Genomic DNA, 22,564 nt, shown 5'->3' with positions numbered 1-22,564 from the left:
CACATGTAATTTTTAAGATACGTTATGTAATTTAGTGGACGCGTGAGAGAAGGGCATACTATTCTTGATACATTGTTTTTTATTCTCCGAAACTGTGGATTTTTAGCTCTGCTTATAGAACGGTCCAAGTGTGTTCGTTTATCGTGGAAAATTTCTGCGCCACACGTACCGTTTCAACCGGGATACGCGAAATTGTAGCCTTTTGTGGAGTACGTACTCGAACCCGATCACAGTGACATGTCGTGTTGGACTCTGATTACCATGATTACCTGACGGACCTGCAAATGTTTATGCAGGCCTTGCAAGGCTTTGTCAAGGCTCGCCTGAAAGCAGCATCATATTACTAGTCCGATCTTATTTAATAAACGATCGAACAACTGTGTGTTCCAACCGGTTCAACCGTTCAAACGAAAACGGCCCAGCAAGCACAGACCCGTTAACATTTCTTTCTAGAAACGACTAAGATCGGAAACGAGGCTTGTTGCAGGCCTTTGGGAAATTCACCACGTGTAGGCGTACAACGAGCGAACTCCGCATAAAACAAGTGTTCCTTCATCACCTGATACTGTCTGTGCTCAAACCTGGCCGTTTCAACGGACAAGCTTACACAAAGAACGTTAGCATGTAACAGTGCTGTGAAGTTGCATATAATATTTTCAACCGGAATAGGTTATGGTAAGTAATTTAATAATTACGTTTTATTGCCAGTTTAATTTCTATCATTAACTATTTCAACACATTTTTTTCACACAGATTTGCGTATAAAATAAAAGATTGGTTAAAATCGGATCACTTCGCACTTTTCCGTCGCATGCCGTCCAATCCCAAAATGCATTGGGCGTTCTCTTGACTGTTTGGCCAAATGGAGAGAAGGAAACATTGGGGAGGTTACGTGCACAGAGCTCTGTTGTTTGACGAGAGAAGAATGTAATATTAATTATTAGCGACATTGGTTATTGACCTTTGGCCGCTATATTGTTGGTCTTCATGATTGACAAATATATATCGCCCATGTAATATGCGAAGATGATTTTAATTTGTGATGGCGGATACGACGAAAATAGCCTGATGCAATTTGGAAAGTTCTACCGGAAGTCATGTAATTATGTAAGCTGCGCGCACTTTGCAAACCAACGCCTAAAGCCAAGCTTGCCCGCAATAAGCTTTATCGCTTAGTTTAGCCTTGCTTAAATTACCGGATGTTGTCAGTCTAAGCAACATTAATTTGCAGGTACAGATTTGCGCTTTAGGTAACTTTGGAACGTTTCAATTCAATAATACTGCAAACAAAGAAAAAAAATCTCATGTAGGTATAATGAAAACATATATGATTTTTTTGTTTAATTGCAATAACATCGGTTTTACATTACAGTTGTAAGCGTAAAACGTTCATTTTTAGGAAGTGGAAAGTGTTCTGAGGATAGAGATATCAGTAATATAATTCATCCTGTAAAAAACCACGGAATTAGATAAGATTATTTAAGTCCGTGACAAAAACCGTTCAGTTGGAGAATATTAACAGCAAATTCATGTTGTACAACACGTAATGAAAACGCCAAAAACTTGTATCATTCAACAAATAAATGACCCATCAAACAAATAATATATGTTATAAAAAGGTTATCACTTACAAATACGACACCCGGTAAAAACTTATGTTGAGAGAGTAAAATTATACCAGGCAAAAGTGGCCGATAAGGTAAACCGGAAGTATTATTATTGCGACTTGAGTTACTGCAGGCCAGCTTGACGCCATTCAACACGCGGCGATTCATTGGAAAGCGTTTGCTACTACTGCAGATAACATATAGCTATACAGGTATCTTCTGTACTGCCAATTTAGTTCAATTTCTGTTGTTACTTTAAATTTTTATCTGTTCTATCTCGGAGAATTCGATTCTCAAACGACACGAGTTACGTGAAGGCACATGGCTAATTCCCAGCCAGGCAGATCTGCATTTGGGCGGATCCAGAATAATTTTTTTTTGGAGTGGGGGATTAAGTGTTAGGCTTACATTTAATCTTTTCCTCTTGAAAATAATAAAAATTCAAAATTCTTTTCAGGAAAAACAATGCCAAAGCGATCATTGGCACAGGAGGCAGGTGGCTCGGAGGGAAAGAAGTCCAAAAATGCAAAAATCACAGTCAACAAGCCGAAGAATTATTCCAAGCTTATTGACCAGTCAACAAATTTTGAGGTAAAGAACTTTGACAAAATGTTTTCTGTGATCATGCAATTTAAACCAAATATGAACACAAACTAGTGAAAAGAAGAATAAACTATAGAACTGTTCGAAAAAAAGGATTGTTTACCTATTCAACGAGTATTTGACGTGTATAGAAAGTCAAAAACATTGCATAAAACTGCACAACATCAATGTAAGATGACTTGGAAACCGTCTTATTCTTGTACAGATACTGAATGCTTTATGAATAAATGTCAAAACTGAAGCTAAATATTAATATGACAATGCCAATGTGCTGACACCAAGATGACCACCAGAGTATCCATATTCTTCTAAAACTGTAGGTAAGCTAAAAGTGTCTTCACAAGCAGTGTCATTCTTATCTAAGGATACATTTTCGGCTATTAACTACATGTATACAAACATATTTGAAAATTTTGTGTATAATAAATTTATTTTTCAGACAACTGAACTGAATTTTTCTGAGAAAATTCCTTCCAAAAACAAGAACATTCAATTAGAATTCCCTGACTGGCCGGATTTCCGACCCAATATGACTCCAAAAGAAGTTCTGCAGGCTGGAAGTTTCGGAGGAACATATTTTCGTTCAATTAAGTCTGGTGCAACAGGTAAATACTTCTTTTCAACTCATTTGGAGCAAACAGTCCACAATCTAAGGACCGTCTTTTAAATTTTTTTTTTTTTACACCATCAGTGATTTCTTATTGTTCTATTTTACAGCCGAATACAGACTGTTTCCGCTAGCTTAAAAGTGCCATATTTTCCCAAAATGACCGAAAATGAGGAATATGTTCCCAATTTCAATAAAAATAATGCTATATTTTCCAAACTTATAAAGGAATGAGCTGTTGTATAGTTCAGGTAAAAAACCACTTGACCATATAACATGTTGTCGTGCAAGGACAATATTGATGTTTCGCACCAGATTTTTTTTCTCTCTTATCTTTATTTTAAGCCTTGATAGAGAATTAACTTTAACAAATAAATAGTTAGATACAGGATTTTCGTATATAGTTAACTTTGATTTGTTAAAAGACAGATAACAGACATAGATACCTCAATGTATCACAATGTTACATTACAGGTAAAAGTTACTCTGGTGCAGAGGTTTACAAGGAGTTTCCTTCTGACTGGTTTGAGGGTCTTAACATTGCCAAACAGGTAGGTGTCAGCAGGATAGATATAACTAACACAATAGCTCACAAGTAGCTTTTATGTTACAGCATTGTGTCTGTTATCAATCTGTCAAATTACATTTAGTATACTTCTTTTCCAGAATTTGAGAATTGTTTTTTAAAATTTTGTAACTAGGTTACCCTACCTACACTGTACCATAATTTTGTTGTGTCTATCCTGAAGTTTGTTCGAGAGCACTGTCAAAGTCAAGATCACCCTCCTATATAAACCTTTGCTAAGAGACCACTTTAAAGACTTCCTTTACCCTTTCACCACTGTAGACCATAATGGACTCGTCCAGATCAATGCATGGTGGAGTCTACTACAGTTACATAGGGGTGAAAGGGTTGATAAGATGGTCTCCATACAAATTTGGGTGTTTTACCTACTTACAGGTGACCAATGCTACATACCGCAATGAGGTGAACACTTACAAGGTCAAATGCGGAGGGAGCTTGCAAATGTGGGAGGAGAGTGATTGGATACACAAGCAAGATCCGTATGGCTGGTTCCATTGGTATTGTAGGTGAGTATTCAATAATCTAGTCTGTCAGCTGGTCGATGGCTGAGGAACATGATTAAGGAATATAAGTAATTTAAGCTTAGATTTATCCCTCTTGTTGGCCTGGATGTAAGCGTTCAGGCTTCTTATTGAGCGAGGAAACTGGAGTACCACGAGAAAACCCACATGGTCAGGCAGGTATCCCCGTACCATTTCAGGTTCTATCTGGGAATTGAACCCTGGCCGCCTTGGTGAAAGGCGAGTGCGCTATCCACTGTGCCACCCAAACACCCGCTTTATGATGTGATATACAAAAATGTATACCAGTGAAATAATTTATGGAGTTATCTTGATGTTTGGATTTAGGGAAGTTTGATATTTCATGTTTGAAGCCATGATTTTAGAGACTTAAAAATGTCCTCTATGAAGTTTTGTGTTTGAAATGACGTCTGGCACTATTTTAAATATACTGGGGTCTTACCTGGAGAAATATTTAAATGAATGAATCAGATATTCAAATGTTAACTTGTCACATCATAAAATGTGAAGACTTTCATACAAAAGTAAAAGGTAAACTGGAGCTGACAACTGTTCATTAATTTGATTTGTTGATGAATAGATAAATTGATAACCTTGATCTTTTTTTAAGTTTTTCCAAGTTTGAAATTTATCTAAAACTTTTAGAATAGATTTCTGCTGCTATTACCAGGTTTGACCTCAGACACTCAAAACAGTTGTCTTTTTGTGGGTTTTTTTCCCTAAATTATTAGCCTGGTCTTTGTAGATTTTGCCAGGTATAACACTATAAACTACCATTGACCTTTGTAGATTTTAAACCCTAAACTTGCAATCTTGTAGGTTTTATCTGGGCAGACGAACGCCTGATGACGAAAGACAGGTTGGTCGTTGGCTGCGGTGTGCAGGCGTGACAGGACGTTGGAGGAACAACCTTATATCCAAGTGTGTCAAGTCGGGGTGTGGCTACGACAACAGGGCAATCTCACCAGTTGTCAGACAGACTCTCCAGCACTGGGGCTACAGGCTCAACAGTGACGACTTCAACGCTTATGTCAAGAAGAAAGGACTCAAGTAGAATAAAAAAAAGGAGAGGACTAGATTTAGGACTTAAAAGGTGGGGGATGTAACATGTAGCCATGATGTTATAAAATACTACATTTACAGAGAAATTTCCAACACCGTACCTCTAGTATAGGTTCTAGAGGTTCCATTCGTTATCCCTTGCTTGGATACCAAGAATGCAGGGCAATTGAGGAATAAGGGAAAACTAACAGTAATATTCAATCGCAACAAGCTCGGTTAGGTAGGTATATTTATTAGAATGTGTATATCAGTTTCGCCCGAACAGTGGGCTTCAGGACAATAATGATGAATTTTATCCCTAAGGTACTAAAAATGTGGGCTCTTTTTCTATTGTTACATGTGACTTCATGCAATATATGTCGCATGATCTTATCAAGTAACGATTACTTTACGTGTACCATAGTGTACCATAGTGTTCCATAGTGTTCCATAGTGTACCATAGTGTACCATAGTGTACCATAGTGTACCATCAATAGTGTTGTAAGATAAACATTTACAAAATTATCATAAACTAGATTTAGGACTTAAAAGGTGGGGGATGTAACATCGTCAATTTGGGTTCAAATTGTCCTTTTCCAACGTTATTAACTTATTGCATATAGGATAAATTAGACTATAGGTTGCCCTTATCATATAGTCCTTGGTTTCATGAATAAAACATTAAATATTAAATAGTAATGATAAACATTGTTCATCCAAGGCTAAAGTAGAATCCGATGCTGATTTATATATGAAGTTTTTGTGGGCCGGTCCAACTTTTCTAGTTCCTATGTTACCCGGAACTTTACTTGATCCATGTGTTCCTTGGTTAGTGATTCAAAAGGGTGTTTGTTTCCTGGTTTTTCTGCGTTCTGCTCGGAGGCGTCCTCCAGTACTTAAGGTTCCACCGTGCATCCTGGATGTTGTTTCGTTAGATGACGGTTATAGGTTTCCTTCCTCTCGACTGCTTGCACATTTTGCACCTGTCTAATTTTTTCATGCTGGAGTAAGTTCTTCACCATCATACTAATAAATATACTACCTATCCCAAGCTTGTTGCGATTGAATATTACTTTTAGTTTTACACAGAATTTTTTGTCCTAAGTGAAATATTCACCCATCCGTAAAATCCATAATTTTGATGGCATTTCTGGCGAGCTTTTCACAGGGCTATCGAAAAAGGCACATGAAGCAAATTTGAAATCAATTTCTTCATTTGTTACAATGCTGTCATCGGGTGACAGGTTTTCACAGGCAATGTGGGACCATCCGAGACAGTTGGAACATTGAATAGTTTGTGTTTGATTGTCCATATCAATACTACACACGTCACATGAAAGTATGTTACTTTGAGCACTGTCGGTATCGGGACCCTCTAGATCTAGTGTCTCTGTAGCTTGTTAAGTTGTGAGTATGGCTGGTCACTTTGAACGCTAACATTCGCTCGCTAGGTAAGGTGTGTTCAGCGGTGCATATCTCATTATCAGCAACTCTATTCTTACTATACATTGCAGAAATGCTAGTTCAGGGCCTCCACTTTCTGATTTGCATACCCTTAACCTAGATGAACAGCTCTTAAAGGGTTAAGAGGAAGTTAATGTTTAAAGAAGAAAAAAACACGGTGCAGTGGGACAGGGATTATCAGGGATTATCAAAAACAAATGTAGTGAAAAGTTACTGCAATAAACTTTCACACCATTGCAATTCTTTGTCTAACTGCAACAGAACAGATGCATCAGCCATAATATCCGGTTGTACATGTAGTACCAATTTTGGGGATCCTGGCCATGGTGTTCTTGCTAATTTATGTAACCATCAAGGCCCGTCTTCCATCGTTTTTTGCGATGAATTACCCAGCATGGCAGCACTAACTTGCCGCTTCATGTTAAGGATGCTGGTATATTTGCTACCTATATCAATGATATAAAAGCATATTTAGTATGCAGTGAATACAATCACGCAAAAAAAAAATATTATCATAAATAAAGGTATTTGGATTGCTCCAATTCCCCATTGCTTCAAAGGTGAACTTGGTAAATAACTTCGTGACTTGCATTATTAATGTAGTGAGGTCCAAAAAAAGCTAATTACTTGTTTCTCAGGCCAATTTTTTTCAAAAAAAGATGCGTCGGGGAATTATTTTTCTCATATTTTACATGGCAAAAATGAGACGAGGGCGATCTTTTTTTCATTATGTAGTGTGTAAAACGTTCATTGTGGGCATTACCTTGTCTTTTTATAGTTGTGTAGAGACCCATCATAGAGCAAGCCTCTGAAAATCTTCCCACATTGTGCCAGATGAGAATCACAAACCCCCCAATTCCTTATTTGTAATGAAATGAGCGTCATTTGTACACAAGATTAATAATTATAAGTCATAATCGTTTTAAGGCTTGCCTGTATATCAATTTCTTATCTTTTTCTAACATTTTTGGGATTTGGGTGACTTAACGAGGAAAAACGACATGCAGACTAATTTTCCGGATTTTTTTAAAGACGCTGGCTGTGGGTTTTTTAATTACTTTCACTATAAAATCGGCAATGCATTCCACCTGTAGTGGCAATTGGGGGAAATTTCTGATAACGGGTACAACGCTGTCGGTATCTGAAATTAGTGGTAAAAGTTACAAATTGATTCTTTTCTTCTTCTGACCATGAAAAATTTCTCATGGGAAGGCTCTTTATATAGGTAAGCTCTAAAAAAGTACCACTAGCGATGAAAAAAAAGACGTGCAGATTAATTTTCCTCTTTTTTTTTTTAAAGACGGCGGCTGGCGCATTCACGATTTTCTTTTTAATAATTTAATGATAAAATCGGCAATGCGGTGCCCTAAAATGAAATGCGCACGGGCCTGAGAATCAAGTAATCAAATTTTTCTGGCCTGATGGTTTCTTACAATGTTTCATCAAAAAATGAGTGTTTATAAGTACATTTCACCTGTAATGGCAATTCCGGGGAAATTTCTGATAACGGGTACAACGCTGTTGGTATCCGGAATTCGTGGTAAAAGTTACAATTTGATTCATTTCTTCTTCTGACCATTAAAATAAGCGCACGGGCCTGAAAACCAAGTATTTTTTTTTGGCCTGATGGTTTCTGACAATGAAACATTAAAAAATGAGTTTTTATAAGTACATTTCACCTCTAGTGGCAATTCGGGGGAAATTTCTGATAACAGGTACAAAGCTGTCGGTATCTGAAATTTGTGGTTAAAGTTACAAATTGTTCCTTTTCTTCTTCTGACCTTGAGAATTTCTCATGGGAAGGCTCTTTATAACATCAAAAAAAGTTTAAAAAAAATTAGACCACTGATTTTCAGGTATGTTTGCCCTGTATATTAATGATTTAAATATATTCAATATGAAGTGAATACAATCATGCACGGTAAAAAGAAAAATAAATAAACATGTAAATAAATGAAGACAAATTTAAGGTACATGGATTGCTTTGAATAAGTTAGATTTTCCATTACCTTAAAATTGAACTTGGTAAATAACCAAGTGACTTGCGTAAGTAACGTTACACAAGGCAGATAGATTCTGATTGGGTGATGGTTTTTGACAATGTTTCATTAAAGAATGAGTGTTGATCAGAAAATTTGTCTCGTTGTGGCAATTCAGGGACAATAAAAAAAAATCCAGCAATACTGTTAGTACCCAACATTTTCAAAAATTACAAATTTTTCTTTTTCTTTTTCTGTCCATGAAAATTAACTATCTGATGGTTCTTTATAAGCTCCATTTTTTTTTGATATTTTCTTCATAAACATTGCAAGCGTTGAAGCTCGGTTCATAAAATATTATGATATTATCTTTGGTGAAAATGTTTCCAAACATTGCCTTTTCAATCCATGCTTCATTACAAACGGTAATTATGATAAAATTGGTCTCTTTTTGTTCATCACAAGAGTGTATGAATTACAGATGTGATCCTTATAATCCGCTCCTTCACATCTCCAATTGATGCTCAATTTTCTCTCCAAAATATTGTCAATAAAAACGAAAATATCCTAAATGCACTGATTTTCAGGTATGTTTGCCCTGTATATTAATGATTTAAATATATTCAATATGAAGTGAATACAATCATGCACGGTAAAAAGAAAAATAAATAAATACGTGAATAAACGAAGAAAAATTTAAGTTACATAGATTGCTTTGAATAAGTTAGATTTTCCATTACCTTAAAAGTGAACTTGATAAATAACTAAGTGACTTGCGTAAGTAACGTTACAAAAGGCAGATGGATTCTGATTGGGTGATGGTTTTTGACAATGTTTCATTAAAGAATGAGTGTTGATCAGAAAATTTGACTTGTTGTGGCAATTCAGGACAATAAAAAAAACCCAGCAATACTGCTAGTATCCAACATTTTCAAAAATTACAAATTTTTCTTTTTCTTTCTCTGTCTATGAAAATGGTTCTTTATAAGCTCCAATTATTTTTTTTGATATTTTCTTCATAAACATTGCAAGCGTTGAAGCTCGGTTCATAAAATATTATGATATTATCTTTGGTGAAAGTGTTTCCAAACAATGCCTTTTCAATCCATGCTTCATTACAAACGGTAATTATGATAAAATTGGTCTCTGTTTGTTCATCACAAGAGTGTATGAATTACAGATCTGATCCTTATAATCCGCTCCTTCACATCTCCAATTGATGCTCAATTTTCTCTCCAAAATATGGTCAAGAAAACGAAAAAAGTCTTAAATGCTATGAAGTTGTAGAGATTGTCCACCTTGTTTTCATTTCTTTGACACTGAAAGTGTCCAATGGGCAGTTGTTGTTAGGAGCTTTTCTTAAGTGACATTTGTCGCTTTTAAAAGTGACTTCCAAAAAAGCAAGTATCATCTTTACGTTGGATATATTTTGTAAGGTTTCTTGACACATTACGCTCCCTCCCTTTACCACACAAAACGGTCTGACCGTGTCGGGTGATGGTGATGAATTTTAAGTATAGCAAAAAAAAAGAGTACTTTAACACCCTCCGACAGGAGGAATAAAGCGCATTCTTCCATCTTTCTGATATTTGACTGTGTGACCTTTTTTCACCCTCCGACAGGAGGAATAAAGTACATTCTTCATCATTCTTGCTCTCAGTTATCAGATATAAAGCGCATTCTTTTGAAATAGGCACATGCTCTATTCAACAACGCAAGCTTTATCACATAAACGATTGTTGATAAAAGTTTCGTAACACATTCACACTTCCTCCATCTACCACACAAAACTGTGACTGTTGGGTTGATCATTGCGTCTTACAAGCTTAAAGAAAACATACTAAACATGTGGTTCTTTTAAATTTAAAAAAAAAAAAAATGAGAGTTCATTGGCAGTATCTTAATTAACCCTTCCCAATCCCTATATTACAAAAAAAATGTGTTCTTTACAAATAAAATATTTGAGGAGAAAAAAATAATAAATTGTGTATTTGGTTCCATAACTGCAAGGTCTTGATATGATGTTGAGAACTTGTAAGGGTTGTCTGTCCTGTCGCTTTTTTCAGCCAATGGAGTTGAATGACAATTGCTGTTTAATCATCTCCTGTGTTTTCCTTGATTATTACAAGGTTCTTTCAGAGCATTTACAGAGAGATGCAAAAAAACCCTTGCTGACTATTATCAGATAGTTGGCTGTTCAAATCGCCTTTCTCCCGTCGTTCCTAGTCGCCTATCTTTAAAAACAATTGTTTTCATTTCTCTCAGACTACCAGATGGATGTTAATCAAATTTTACTTTGTTTTGGAAATTGTCATAAAAACAAGATGGCTGCCTGGTGGCCATCTTGGATTTTGGCAGCTTAACTTGGCAATTGTTATTTTTGGAATCCTGGAGGGATTTTCATCAAATTGCACAAATGCATTTGAACTGAAAAAATGAACATGTTCAAATTTGGATGACTCTTGATTTTGGCTTTGTGGTACTATTTATTTTAGATTGAATTATTAAGAAATCAATATCTAGACATCAAGGAGTAAAATTCTTAATGTCAAGAAATCTACTTCTTGATATCTAGAATTCACCTGATTTTTGATAAGTTAATAAAAAGTTTTGTAAGTTATTGATATCAAGAAATCAGTGTTTGATAACAATAACATGACATTGATATCAAGATATCAAATTTAATTCTTAATATCAGTAATTACATGAATTCATTGATATCAAAAATGAATTTATTAATATCAAAAATGTATTGATATCATAAATGACTTTGATATCAAAAAATCACACAATTACATTTGTATGTTCTTGTTGGCCCATAGTTGTATGTAATAAATAATAGGATTTCCTGCATGACGGAACAATTACCTATAGGTAAAGGACAGTAAAAAAATCTAATAATATTTCTCATAAATTCTGGAGGGATCTTTCTCAAAAATTCTTATGTAGATCCCTCTTGGAATTTAGAAGGGCATGCTTCTTTTTGCTCTTCATAAAAAAATGTCAACTATAGCGGTACCGCTGTTTACAAGGCTCTTAATGGAATAGAGAAAAGAAACAAACCTACTCAAATACATAGAACTAATAAAGATCTTATGATGGTGGGTGCCAAGATCCCTCTGGGATATCTCTTCTTTGAAGATGGCATGAAAATAAAATAGATAATAAATACATAAATAAATATATCATTTATTGATTTGTATTCATGTATTGCGATTTGCTAATTGCTATGTTATCCCAAACAGTCTTTTAAGGTATGATGGCAAATTTGTTTTAATAAACAAATTCTAAAAAATAATATTGGCTTAATATCTTTTGTTGCTGATTGTATTATTGAGATTTACAGGCCAAACCTAAATGTAGATCTTCATGAAATGTATATATTTGTGTATTGTTTATTTCTTCTGTTATATGTATAAACATGTGTATGCTGATTTATAANGAGATTTACATTGAGTCGTCATTGTATTATTGAGATTTACATTGAGTCGTCATTGTATTATAGAGATTTACATCGAGTCGTCATTGTATTATTGAGATTTGCATTGAGTCGTCATTGTATTATAGAGATTTACATTGAGTCGTCATTGTATTATTGAGATTTACATTGAGTCGTCATTGTATTATAGAGATTTACATCGAGTCGTCATTGTATTATTGAGATTTGCATTGAGTCGTCATTGTATTATAGAGATTTACATTGAGTCGTCATTGTATTATTGAGATTTACATTGAGTCGTCATTGTATCACTTATCTAGCTCAAGGGATGAAAAGTTTACCAGATGCCCTGTTAAACGTATGATACTAAGTTAAGATAAATGATCGGACAATGTCGCTCTGAGCCAATATTTCAGCCTCATTGCCTTCTTCTTCAAGGAAGGGCGAAGGTCAGCTATGTATTCAAGTTACCTGTGTGTACGCCCATCTTGCTTCTTTGGGATTAGAGGATAATGGGACTGAGAGTGACAATTGTTTGGTCATTAACTCTTTTTTTTTTTCGCTAGGGAAATCAACTGTTTTATTAAGTCAAGATAGTTGGATAAACATGGTATTACCACCCTCAATGCTGCCTGAACAAGGAATAACCAGAACAAGAAACAGTACTTAAAATCCAATGCAATTGCCAAAAATAAAAAGTTGATATAAAACTCAATGAGATTGGTCATTTTGGTCTGATTACATTTAGTACATAGTTGTGAAGCATGTTGTATTCCTGAGTAGTCAAAGTTGATATTGTGGCTGTGACCTATATATGAATGGATCCATGTCCAGCATCAAATTGTGTTTTGATGTACTTTAAAATGATACCATGCAAGTTTAATGATTGAATCTTTTGCATGTCACATTCATGAGGTTATGAATAAAGTCGTTTTTTTAAGACAAATTTCATTATTGTTGACTTTATCTCACGACCAGCTCATGAGATTGACCAAAGCAATATATATAATCCTATACTGGGCCTGTGCAAGTCTACTAGTAAAGTTAAAGTTAAAATCAAGTTTGTCATTGAATGTTTTTTGTTAATCGATCATGTTGAAAGTACATCATTCTGAATGTAACAGTTTTATTACAACAAAAGTTAAACCTAAGTATGTAATTCTGAATTTGTCAATATTGATTATCTTATATAAATACATCCAAAAGCAAGCGAAATGGTATGAAATGGGAAAAGAACTAATGGGCAACCGCAATGATGTTCTGGTCAATTTCATGGGAAAATGAAACGAATAACATTTCATAGTTTCATTGAAATTGTTGACTTGATTGCAAGGCCTTTACAATAGTAATGTGTAACGGGACTTTTTAACCCGGAGAATTTCAGCGAACTTGGTAAGGAAAATTTTGTGGCTTAACAGAAAAGTTAGGAATTTAAATCAAATTTGTGGGAAAGTGATCACACGAGGTCATTTTCAAATTATCTTGGAAAACCTTATTTTACCCAAGAATTTGATTCATCAAAAAATGTACAAGTTACAGGGACATTAAATAGTTTTATAATATCATCTTTGAGGAATTTATTCCATTTGAAATATAATAATAACTCTTTATATTGATTTATTGAAATGAATAATAAATACAAATATTTGAGTATTATATTGAGCGTTTGTTGTTTGTATATGTATTTTGAGGACCCCACAACTGACTGGAATAACCTCCCAGGATACCTGGTAGAAATATCTGATATCAAAATCTTTAAATATTTTGTCAACAACTGATTTACCTGTCAGTTTAATGCGAGTGGGTGGAATACAGTGCTAGGTGTCTTCGGCATGGTATTTCAGTGAGGTGGCAAATTCACCAATATGCTGCCTCGGCACACAGATGCATACATTGCATTAATGGAGGTACATCCTTAAATGACCCTAGCTGATAATAGGATATCAAACCCAACAAGACAATCTATAATCTCCTGTTAGGAAAGTATCCCGATACACAATATAACAAGAAAGGCATCTTTGTAATTGTAAAATTGTTTTGATGCCAACAGCAGAAATTTGCAATATGGTTTTATGAAGTATCAAGAGTGCAAAGATTCTAATATAGCTTAGTTTTGGAATTGAAGAGAAAAGGCAGAGTGAAGGAAATTGTTTTTAAATCAAAGATTGTTACACCAAATCTGGTTACAGGCTGTGAAATAGTATGGAAGATATGCTCTGGACAAACATTTTCAAAAGGTAAGGTCAAAGCATAGGTCACAGACAGATCCAATTGACCTACTTCTTGAACTCTTCCATCCCAAGATGTACACTAAATCTGGTTACTCAAAGTGAAATACAAAATGTAGCAGAGAAAATGAGCCTCGGGACAAATATTGTCAAAAGTAAAGGTAAGAGGTCAAGTCATACGTCGGCGACTTAATTCTTGCAATCTGCAATCCACCAGCCCTTGTACAAAAAAGTTGATCGAAGAGCTTGAAATATTTGGCCCCTGCGACCTTGATAGTAAGTTGAGGTCATTCTAAAAGTTTGTCGGGTTCTATCCCAGAAAGCCACCAGCATAATATGAAGATTCTTTTCTTTTTAATTATCCAAAAGTTTTTTGAAGTGTTTGACATATTTGACTGCTTTGACCTTAAAAGTAGGTCAAGGTCATTTTCATTCTCAACAAACTTTGTCGGGCTCAATCCCAAGATGCTACCAGCCAAATATATTAATTCTATCCCGTTCAGTTCTTCAGAGAAATCGTTTGATTTTTTGACATATATGACCCTGTGACCTTGAAAGTAGGTCAAGGTCTTTTTCATTCGCAAACTTTCAGGCTCTATCCCAGGAAGCCACGAGCCAAATATGAAAATTCTATCGCTTTCAGTTTTTCAAAGAAGTCATTTGAAGTGTTTGACATATCTGATCCCTGTGACCTTGAAAGTATGTCAAGGTCATTTTCATTCTCAAACTTGTCTGGCTCTATTCCAGGAAGCATGGGCTTTTTGGTTATCAATAGAAGTTGTTTAAATGATTTAAACATATTTGACTCCTGTGACCTTGAATATAAGTCAAGGTCATTTGTTTTAACAAACTTAGTAGCCCCCTGGAGGAGTGCGACCCAATAGGGGGAAACAGCAAATTCTTCAAAATCCTTCTTCTTCTGTAGGAATGACAGGACTTAGTCCGAATTTAGTATGAAGCACCCTTGGGTGAAGGGGAACCAATTTTGTATATGTGGTTCCCCCCCCCCCCCCCCCCTCTACCTCAGTACTTTTGAGAAGCTAGCTGTCACAAAAGTTTAAGATGCAAATGAATAAATTAAAACAAGAGCTGGACATGCTTACAGCACAGCTAGCTAGACACTCTCTCTTTATCACAAAATGGAAGAGGATAATTCCAAGCTGATAAAGAAATATGAACAGGACCTAGAGTAGCTGCGGGAACCGTAGCTTCTATGTCTGATTTTTTATTTTTTTTAAGTTTTATTGTTATCGGACCATAGATAGTCCGAAAACAATAAAAATTAAAAAACATAAAAAATCGGACATAGAAGCTACGGTTCCCGCAGCTAGACCTAGAGATGTACGAGAGGCAACTCAAACAACAAATTCAAGAATGCAAGACAGCTCTCCAGTGTGGTTCTGACATCCAGATTTACGATGCATTTTGTGATATCCAGTCTCCTACATACAGTCTCCCTGTAAATCCTGTCCTGGGTACTGCCAACTTCAGTCCAAATGAAAGTCCTCAAGATCACTTGAAAGAAGCCTTGGGAAAAGTTACAACCTCAGGTCAAGGTCAAACTTTAACTGACCATGATCGGTTAGTCTCAACATCTGATGATCTGGGACAACCCTCTACACAACAACAGTTAGTAGCAAAAGTGAAGAAAGCAGGGACAACATACACACTACTGCCACAGACTAAGGTTAGTTCTATATGTCCAACCACTGATGGTCAGGTGTGGACCAGGTACAGAGACACATTAACTCTCCTGGACAGGAAGGGTAGAGTAATACAGGAGGTAAAACACAATGTCTATATCAAAAGACATCAGTCTGTCACCCACCACACACACACTGTGGGCCTGTGATGAGAAAACATCATGGAGCTTATACCAGGATGACTGAGTTAACACAGATTCAGTACCAAGGAGAAACCCAGATGTATATGTATTACAGCCAGTAACCATGTCATTGTAGGGATGACCAAATACATCTCCAAATTTACCACAGATGGTATAATGGTGTGTACTACTAAGGCTAAAGGGACTGGGAAACCATTAGTGTGTTTACCACACAGGATCTCGAGTGTCCTGTCACTCACAATGTGGCAGTCACTGATTTCAGTAGTGAAAGTGATGGTGGTGATGGAAAGGGACATGTTGTTGTGATGGACACTGATTTCAAGGAGCTATTTGTATATATAGAGGTGACATCCCCAGTACATATAAACCAACACCACAAACAGGAGGTGGACCATTTGACCCCCATGGTGCGTTGTATGACAGTGTGGGGAACCTGATCATTGGGGACCGTCACAACTGCAAGGTCCTACTCATCAGTGGAGGTGGTGAGTTCCTCAGGGTCATACACACAGACGCAGGTGCATACCCAACGTTACTACAAAATTGAGTCCCCTTGGCCTAAGAATGCTCCACACCAAATTAGGATGAAATCCATTAATCCCTATGGTAGAAGTAGGATTTTAAAGTTGTATCTCTATTTCCTCTATTCGGCCCCACCCCTCTGCCACCAGGGGGACCACGACCACCGTTTTTACAAAATTTAGTTCCTCGGCCTGAGAACGCTCCAGACTAAATAAGAATAAAACCCCTTTATTCCTATGCTAGAAGAAGGATTTTAAAGGTTTTATTTCTATTTCCCCTATTGGGCCCGCTCCTCTGCCCCAAAGGGGGGGGGGGCACCCCCACGGTTTATACAAAATTGAGTGCCCTTGGACCAAGGATGCACCAGACAAAATTTAGTTAAAATCCACCTAGCCATCCAGGACTAATAGCATTTTAAAGGAAAAGTTGATGGATGGATGGATGATGAACACTGTTCCATGGCATAAGCTCATTTGCCCTTCGGGCAGGCGAGCTAAAAAATAAAATAAAATCAGCAATTGAAATTTCATACACACTCCTTCAACCCTAGAAACATATTCTGCATCAAGGATTATACAGATATAGACAGAATTTCTAGATACAATGTTTTCCATAGCCGAGAAACAGACAAGTGATAATAATTATTTGAACTGACAGTTACCTGTATGTAATGAACGTCAGAGAAAATAGTTGTCATGTATGCTTTATTAATCTCGGCCCTCTAGTCTGGTTATTCCACTATCCAGCAAGTGGTTTAAGAGAGATTTGTATCTCTGTTGGTTCCACGATAAACGAACGCCCTTGGACTTAACTATAGGCAGAGCTTAAACATGCACAGTTTCGGAGAATAAATAACAATACATCAAAAATATTGTGTCCTTCTTTAACGCGTCCACCAAGTTATATAACGTTTCCTAAAATCTGCATGTGGATTGACTTTGTTTTATATAAAGAAATAACCCAAACTAGCAATAGTCGGCAATTCACTTTCGGTCAGGTACGTCTGGACCCTAAATCTACACGTGCCAAATATTCTTGAGGTCTGCCTTGGTTCAGATCTGCGCCTGTTATTATCTTTCTAAGGTTGAACCTATTAAATATGTGAAAGGGGCCCTAGCTTGACTATATTGTGGCTCCACGCATGCATTATACTTTATATTGACAAACGGACAACGCCATGTAAAAGGTTTCCACCAGGTTCGAGGAATATTACAAAATTACAACATTGATTTTCAAGTTCAATACTTTTTATTAATTCATTTGTTTAGTTTTTGCATTCTGAATTAAAAACAATACATACCAGTTCTGAAATAAATAGAAATTATGATATATATATAATATATCGCTCTCATGCAGAAAGGTAGACTTTTTTAAAATCACAATCTTGGTATGGCGTAAGGTGAAAACAAAACGTTAGAAACACTTGCTACAACAGTAAATCATGAGATTTTAAAATCGCAAATAGCAATTAAAAGAAGACAAGTCCTTTTTTTTTTTACAGAAATATGGAGTGAAGACGGAAAATGAACTCGTAAATTATCTGGCAAAAAATTAAACTGCAACAACATAGGTATGAACAAACAACAGATTTCTCAACAACGTTACCCTTACAACAAATCAATATAAAACAAGCTTAAAATGTCACGTACATCCTTAAAATAAACCTGTGTACAGCGACTAATAAATTCAGTGAACCCAGTTTTACTGGAACTTTGACGAATAGAATACTTCAAAGTGGGTGGGTGGGGGGTGCTTAACTGTTTCACCCCTGAAATTTCATAATGGACTATTCCGTCCTTTGAATTGGAAGAGTTCAAATGTGTCTTCAGGGGTGAATGAGTTAATTACTAACATTTACCAGTGTATAGACACATTATCACATGACTATTGCATTAAGAAAAATATTTGTATATCTTTCTAAAACATTTTTTCATCCATTATATTCAATTTGTTATCTATAACTGTTTGCTAGGCTCATTATCTTGGTTATTATTCACTGTTGACAACATATTTGATAAATCTTGACAATTTGTCACCTTTTTTTTTAAAAGATTTGAAAAAATTCATAAAATGTACTTGTAAAATATGCAGAAAACCAACCTAGGAAGACAGTAGTATTTAAATATCAAATTTATTACATGTATTCGAAAATTGAGAAAATTTCAAAATTTGTTGCTAGCAAGGTTACAGAGTCGGTGTGACATTAGTAAACATTGAGGCATGGCTAGTGAAAGTCTTTTTTCAATTTGTCAACTTATTGCCCCCCCCCCCAAAAAAAGGCAGAATATTTAATAGCATATAGGTATGACTGTTTACAATGACTTTCTAGTCCTTCAGTAAAGTGGTGTTGGAAATTCAACGGAACATATTCTCTTTGTTTAAAATATCGGAAAACACTGTTTATAGTCAAACTCTTTCTGTTTATCTACATATCATATTTAACGAAGGGCAATGGTTCGTCTGGGCGTTTAAATATATAAAAATGTGAAACAAGTTATTGCAACAGGATTGAAGTGTGCAGAGGAAACTAGAGTGCAGAGAAAATACCACATGGACAGGCAGGTGACCGGACAACATCTTTTCGCATCCGAACAGGGAATCTGACCCTGGCCAGCTTGGTGTAAGGTCGGTGCGCTATCCACTGTGACACCCTGGGACCACACTGGGACCACCCTGGGTACTTCTTGACCCACAAATCCATCATTTTTTTTTTTTACCTTTTATTGGACTTTTACTGTTACTGTTTGTTTTATTTTGAATATGGCCTCCAAACTATTATCAACACTTTTCTTTGACTTTGTACACATGGGGGTTGCCATGGTAATGAGTTGAAATTTGTATGAATTAGAGGAGTTCAAATATTTGGTCAATTTTGTCCTGTGTTTAGTGCTTGATGGAACTGCCCTCCCCCACAAAAAAACCCCACCCCACCCTATTCCGTTCTTTGTGGGAAATGGATATAGTACTGTAATAGAAATAAAACAATGCACATAAAACAATTTTGAAAATAACATATTACTGCAATAATTACTTTATCAAATAATATTTGGAATAGACAAGAGTCCAAATTTTCTTTTGCAGCAGCCTTAATTATTAACAAACAAATGCTATCCTGGGCATCCCTTCTTGATAAAAAGTGCGTAGGAAATCTGTACTAAAATCAGAATACAGAATCTTCAATATTTATAGAGATATTGACCTCGTCCATTCTTTTTTAAAACAAGAAATGTAAAGTAAAATTTCACTGAATTCTAGATTTAAAAGGTCACATTCTTGTTTTAAAAAAAAAAAAATGTTAAACAGTATATGAAGAAATATAAATGTCAGCACTTAAAAACACACAGAAACATTAACTAGTACCAGTTGTTGTTTGAAAGTAAGAAATCAATAAAACAAATATAATTGTACGTTAATGGCACATAAACTCAACAGAACAATGCAGAAGCAAATTCATTAGAATGAAACATCCATTGATACAAAATTCATTAGAATGAAACATCCATTGATACAAAACTCATTAAAATGAAACATCCATTGATACAAAATTCATTAAAATGAAACATCCATTGATACAAAACTCATTACAATGAAACATCCATTGATACCAAAATCATTAAAAACAGTTGGTAAACATGTAATCTATAACGTTTCAATTTTCTTGCATTTTCAATAAAAAATATTCGGTTTTCTTCTTTCCATACTGTTTTAACTGAGCTTGTACAATGTGTCGCACACATTACTTCTTGAAAAACTGCATAACAGTAAGAGTACATGGTAAACATTCATTTTTCTTAGTTTACCGTTTAATCCGGGCAAATAATTTGGTTTTCATAATGACAATGGTTAACAGATTCCACAATCTGGAACACTCTACAATCTTGAACACTCTGCAATCTGGAACACCCTACAAACCGACCGACTACTGAGATCCCAGGGATGTTTAGACAAGAATATGAAGTCCATGTAATAAAACTTCCTGAGTCGATTTAATTTTAAAGACAAAAATCAATGGGCATTTCATGGGTATAACACAGTCTCGTAATTATTGTAAAATATCACAGACACTGTTTAAAATAAAAACTTTTAAATTAACAAGTACTCATTATTGAAGATTCTGTCTAGATTGTAAAATACATGGGAAAAATCTCTGAATATTTAATGAATTATTCTGACTGTCATATTTACGGAAATAAATTGAACTTAATAAACACTGCCTTTAAAAACTTGCACCCACACATATCTTGCAAGTTGACTACATAAAACATCTGCATACAAGGCAAAAAAATACCTTTTTTACCAGAAATAAGCCCATCCTCGGCATTAAGTCAAAGGCCATCTACTTCAAACAGACTTCATAGACCTGGAAATATTAATCATTCGCCCCTGAAGACACATTTGAACTCTTCCAATTCTAGGGCTGGAATAGCATATTATCAAATTTCAGGGGTGAATGAGTTAATAAGGTATACGTGTATCTATCATTTCTTATCTCTAATTTTATTAAGAAGATGTTATTTCATGAATAAAATGTCAAGTACAGAAAATGTGTATGGATTTTCAGGGATGTTTGTCATTAATGGTTTCTTCACTTATCAATAAACTATATCCATTTCCACTCATATTTTTTTTTTTATATTTCATCATCCTTCTCCATGAAATATTTTCTCTATTTCATTCAAAAAGTCTGAAATGAGCAAAGAACTGAAATTTGCTGAATGTGAAGAAGCATTCACTAATTTTTCAAAACGAAATCTTTCACAAAAATTATCAAGTATACAATACATATTTCATCTAGATTTTGAGGACACATTCCCCGGCTTCTCACTGGTAATTTTAAATGCAGTGGTAAGTATTTGGTTTTTGTTTTCATGACTAGAACAAAGTAACTGATTATTCTACATAAAGTTATAAACAAATGATTGTAATAATGATTCAATTTTATATCATGACAAATAAATTGGCATGTGGGTTGTATAATCCTTTCTTTACGTGAAGATTTAGAACGAAGATGATCAGTCCACAATATGTAATTATGAAGATTGTCCGTCACAAGTCTGATTCTTTTCGCTCCACAGCACGGAATATTTAACTGAAATCTCGGCCAGCATTCAATANTTCCGTCTTTGCGTATTGCAGAGTTATCTTCTCTTGAGAGCAGGTATTGATTGTTACATCATTTGTTTGTGAGAGTAACGTCATCAATTTTTGAGAAAACGACGTAATTTTCTCACACGAACCAATGACGTAACAATTAATACCTGCTCTCAAGAGAAGATAACTCTGCAATACGCAAAGACGGAATATTCACTACAATGACACAAGCATCAGATCAATTAACGTGAAAAATTCAGAGATCACTCAGGCGTTTTAAATTTTTAACTCAGCTCTCTAATATTAAAAAATATATATTTCATATTAGTTTGAATTTAAAAAAACTAAAAATCCATTTGCTGGACAATTTTGTTAATTCGTGACATTTTTCATACTGTTCGAAATTGTAGCAAGCCGCTTTAGCTACAAAATTAAACACGAATGAATATTTTGTGACTAAATAATGCGTTGGATAGTGAAAGTCCAATATATCTATTCTAGGTTGACAGATGGAAACACACAGCAACCATGAATTTCAATTTAAATGTTCATTGCAGGAAATCTGAACACGGCCATCTTACCTCCATTTCAAATCATCTGTCTCAAGTACAAACTTTAGCCTATACCATTGTGGAATATAGGGACAATGCTATTCCAATTCAAGGTAAATATCACAGTCATGGAAATGTTTGACAGCTATGCTGCACACTATTATGTACTACAAGGTTTCTGAGGACACTGACAACTGTGCAAGCATTTGTGTGACACAGAGAGGAAAGCACATGCAGTCAAACAGGTAAAACTTTGGTAACCAGGTAAATACAATATGTCTCCCTTGGTTATATTTAAGGTTTTGATCTCCATTTGGTTATAGCTTTCCAGAGACGACACACCATACCGCCCCTGTAATGAAATCAGAATATAACAAATAAAAAACATACCAAAATCATTCGTAAAATACGGTCATTTTAGAAATATGTATATTATACCAACCAATATATATATTCATGCTTGCAAACTTTTTGAAAT

General features: G+C 35.3%; 2 protein-coding genes and 1 long non-coding RNA gene across 9 annotated transcripts in view; 2 read left to right on the top strand and 1 right to left on the bottom strand.

Annotated features, from left to right (window-relative positions):
- The first annotated feature begins 373 nt into the window (after nucleotides 1-373).
- Nucleotides 374-6,665, top strand: LOC110447058. 7 transcript variants are annotated; one of them, XM_021492476.1, is made up of 6 exons: nucleotides 374-675; nucleotides 2,065-2,198; nucleotides 2,650-2,815; nucleotides 3,292-3,368; nucleotides 3,779-3,909; nucleotides 4,744-6,665. In XM_021492476.1, the coding sequence occupies exons 2-6, from the start codon at nucleotides 2,073-2,075 to the stop codon at nucleotides 4,976-4,978; spliced, it is 735 nt and encodes a 244-aa protein (XP_021348151.1). In that variant the 5' UTR covers nucleotides 374-675; nucleotides 2,065-2,072; the 3' UTR covers nucleotides 4,979-6,665. The 7 variants fall into 7 exon arrangements, with proteins under 7 accessions (XP_021348151.1, XP_021348150.1, XP_021348149.1 ...); XM_021492475.1 differs by lacking the exon at nucleotides 374-675 and adding an exon at nucleotides 826-1,099; XM_021492474.1 differs by lacking the exon at nucleotides 374-675 and adding an exon at nucleotides 826-1,107.
- Nucleotides 6,666-7,144: 479 nt separating this feature from the next.
- LOC110447060 lies at nucleotides 7,145-10,288 on the top strand. Its single transcript, XR_002462552.1, has 2 exons — nucleotides 7,145-8,286; nucleotides 8,997-10,288. It is a non-coding gene; the product is annotated as an uncharacterized LOC110447060 (long non-coding RNA).
- An 11,400-nt stretch (nucleotides 10,289-21,688) lies between these two features.
- LOC110447054 (mitogen-activated protein kinase kinase kinase 5-like) overlaps nucleotides 21,689-22,564 on the bottom strand; it is a 78,580-nt gene continuing 77,704 nt past the window's right edge. Inside the window, exon 41 of the mRNA XM_021492469.1 lies at nucleotides 21,689-22,438. Coding sequence (XP_021348144.1) covers nucleotides 22,381-22,438 — 58 coding nt within the window. The 3' untranslated portion in view covers nucleotides 21,689-22,380. The remainder of the gene's footprint in view (nucleotides 22,439-22,564) is intronic.

The sequence above is a fragment of the Mizuhopecten yessoensis genome, unplaced genomic scaffold, assembly GCF_002113885.1.
Source record: "Mizuhopecten yessoensis strain PY_sf001 unplaced genomic scaffold, ASM211388v2 scaffold3139, whole genome shotgun sequence".
Taxonomy (NCBI): Eukaryota; Metazoa; Mollusca; class Bivalvia; order Pectinida; family Pectinidae; genus Mizuhopecten; species Mizuhopecten yessoensis.
This window is presented reverse-complemented; position numbering and strand designations above follow the sequence as displayed.

Coding starts and splice junctions, on each gene's coding strand:
- LOC110447058 (XM_021492476.1), top strand. CDS start 2,073: ATGCCAAAGCGATCATTGGCACAGGAGGCAGGTGGCTCGGAGGGAAAG. Junction 2,199..2,649: donor ACCAGTCAACAAATTTTGAG/GTAAAGAACTTT, acceptor TTTATTTTTCAG/ACAACTGAACTGAATTTTTC. Junction 3,910..4,743: donor TGGTTCCATTGGTATTGTAG/GTGAGTATTCAA, acceptor GCAATCTTGTAG/GTTTTATCTGGGCAGACGAA.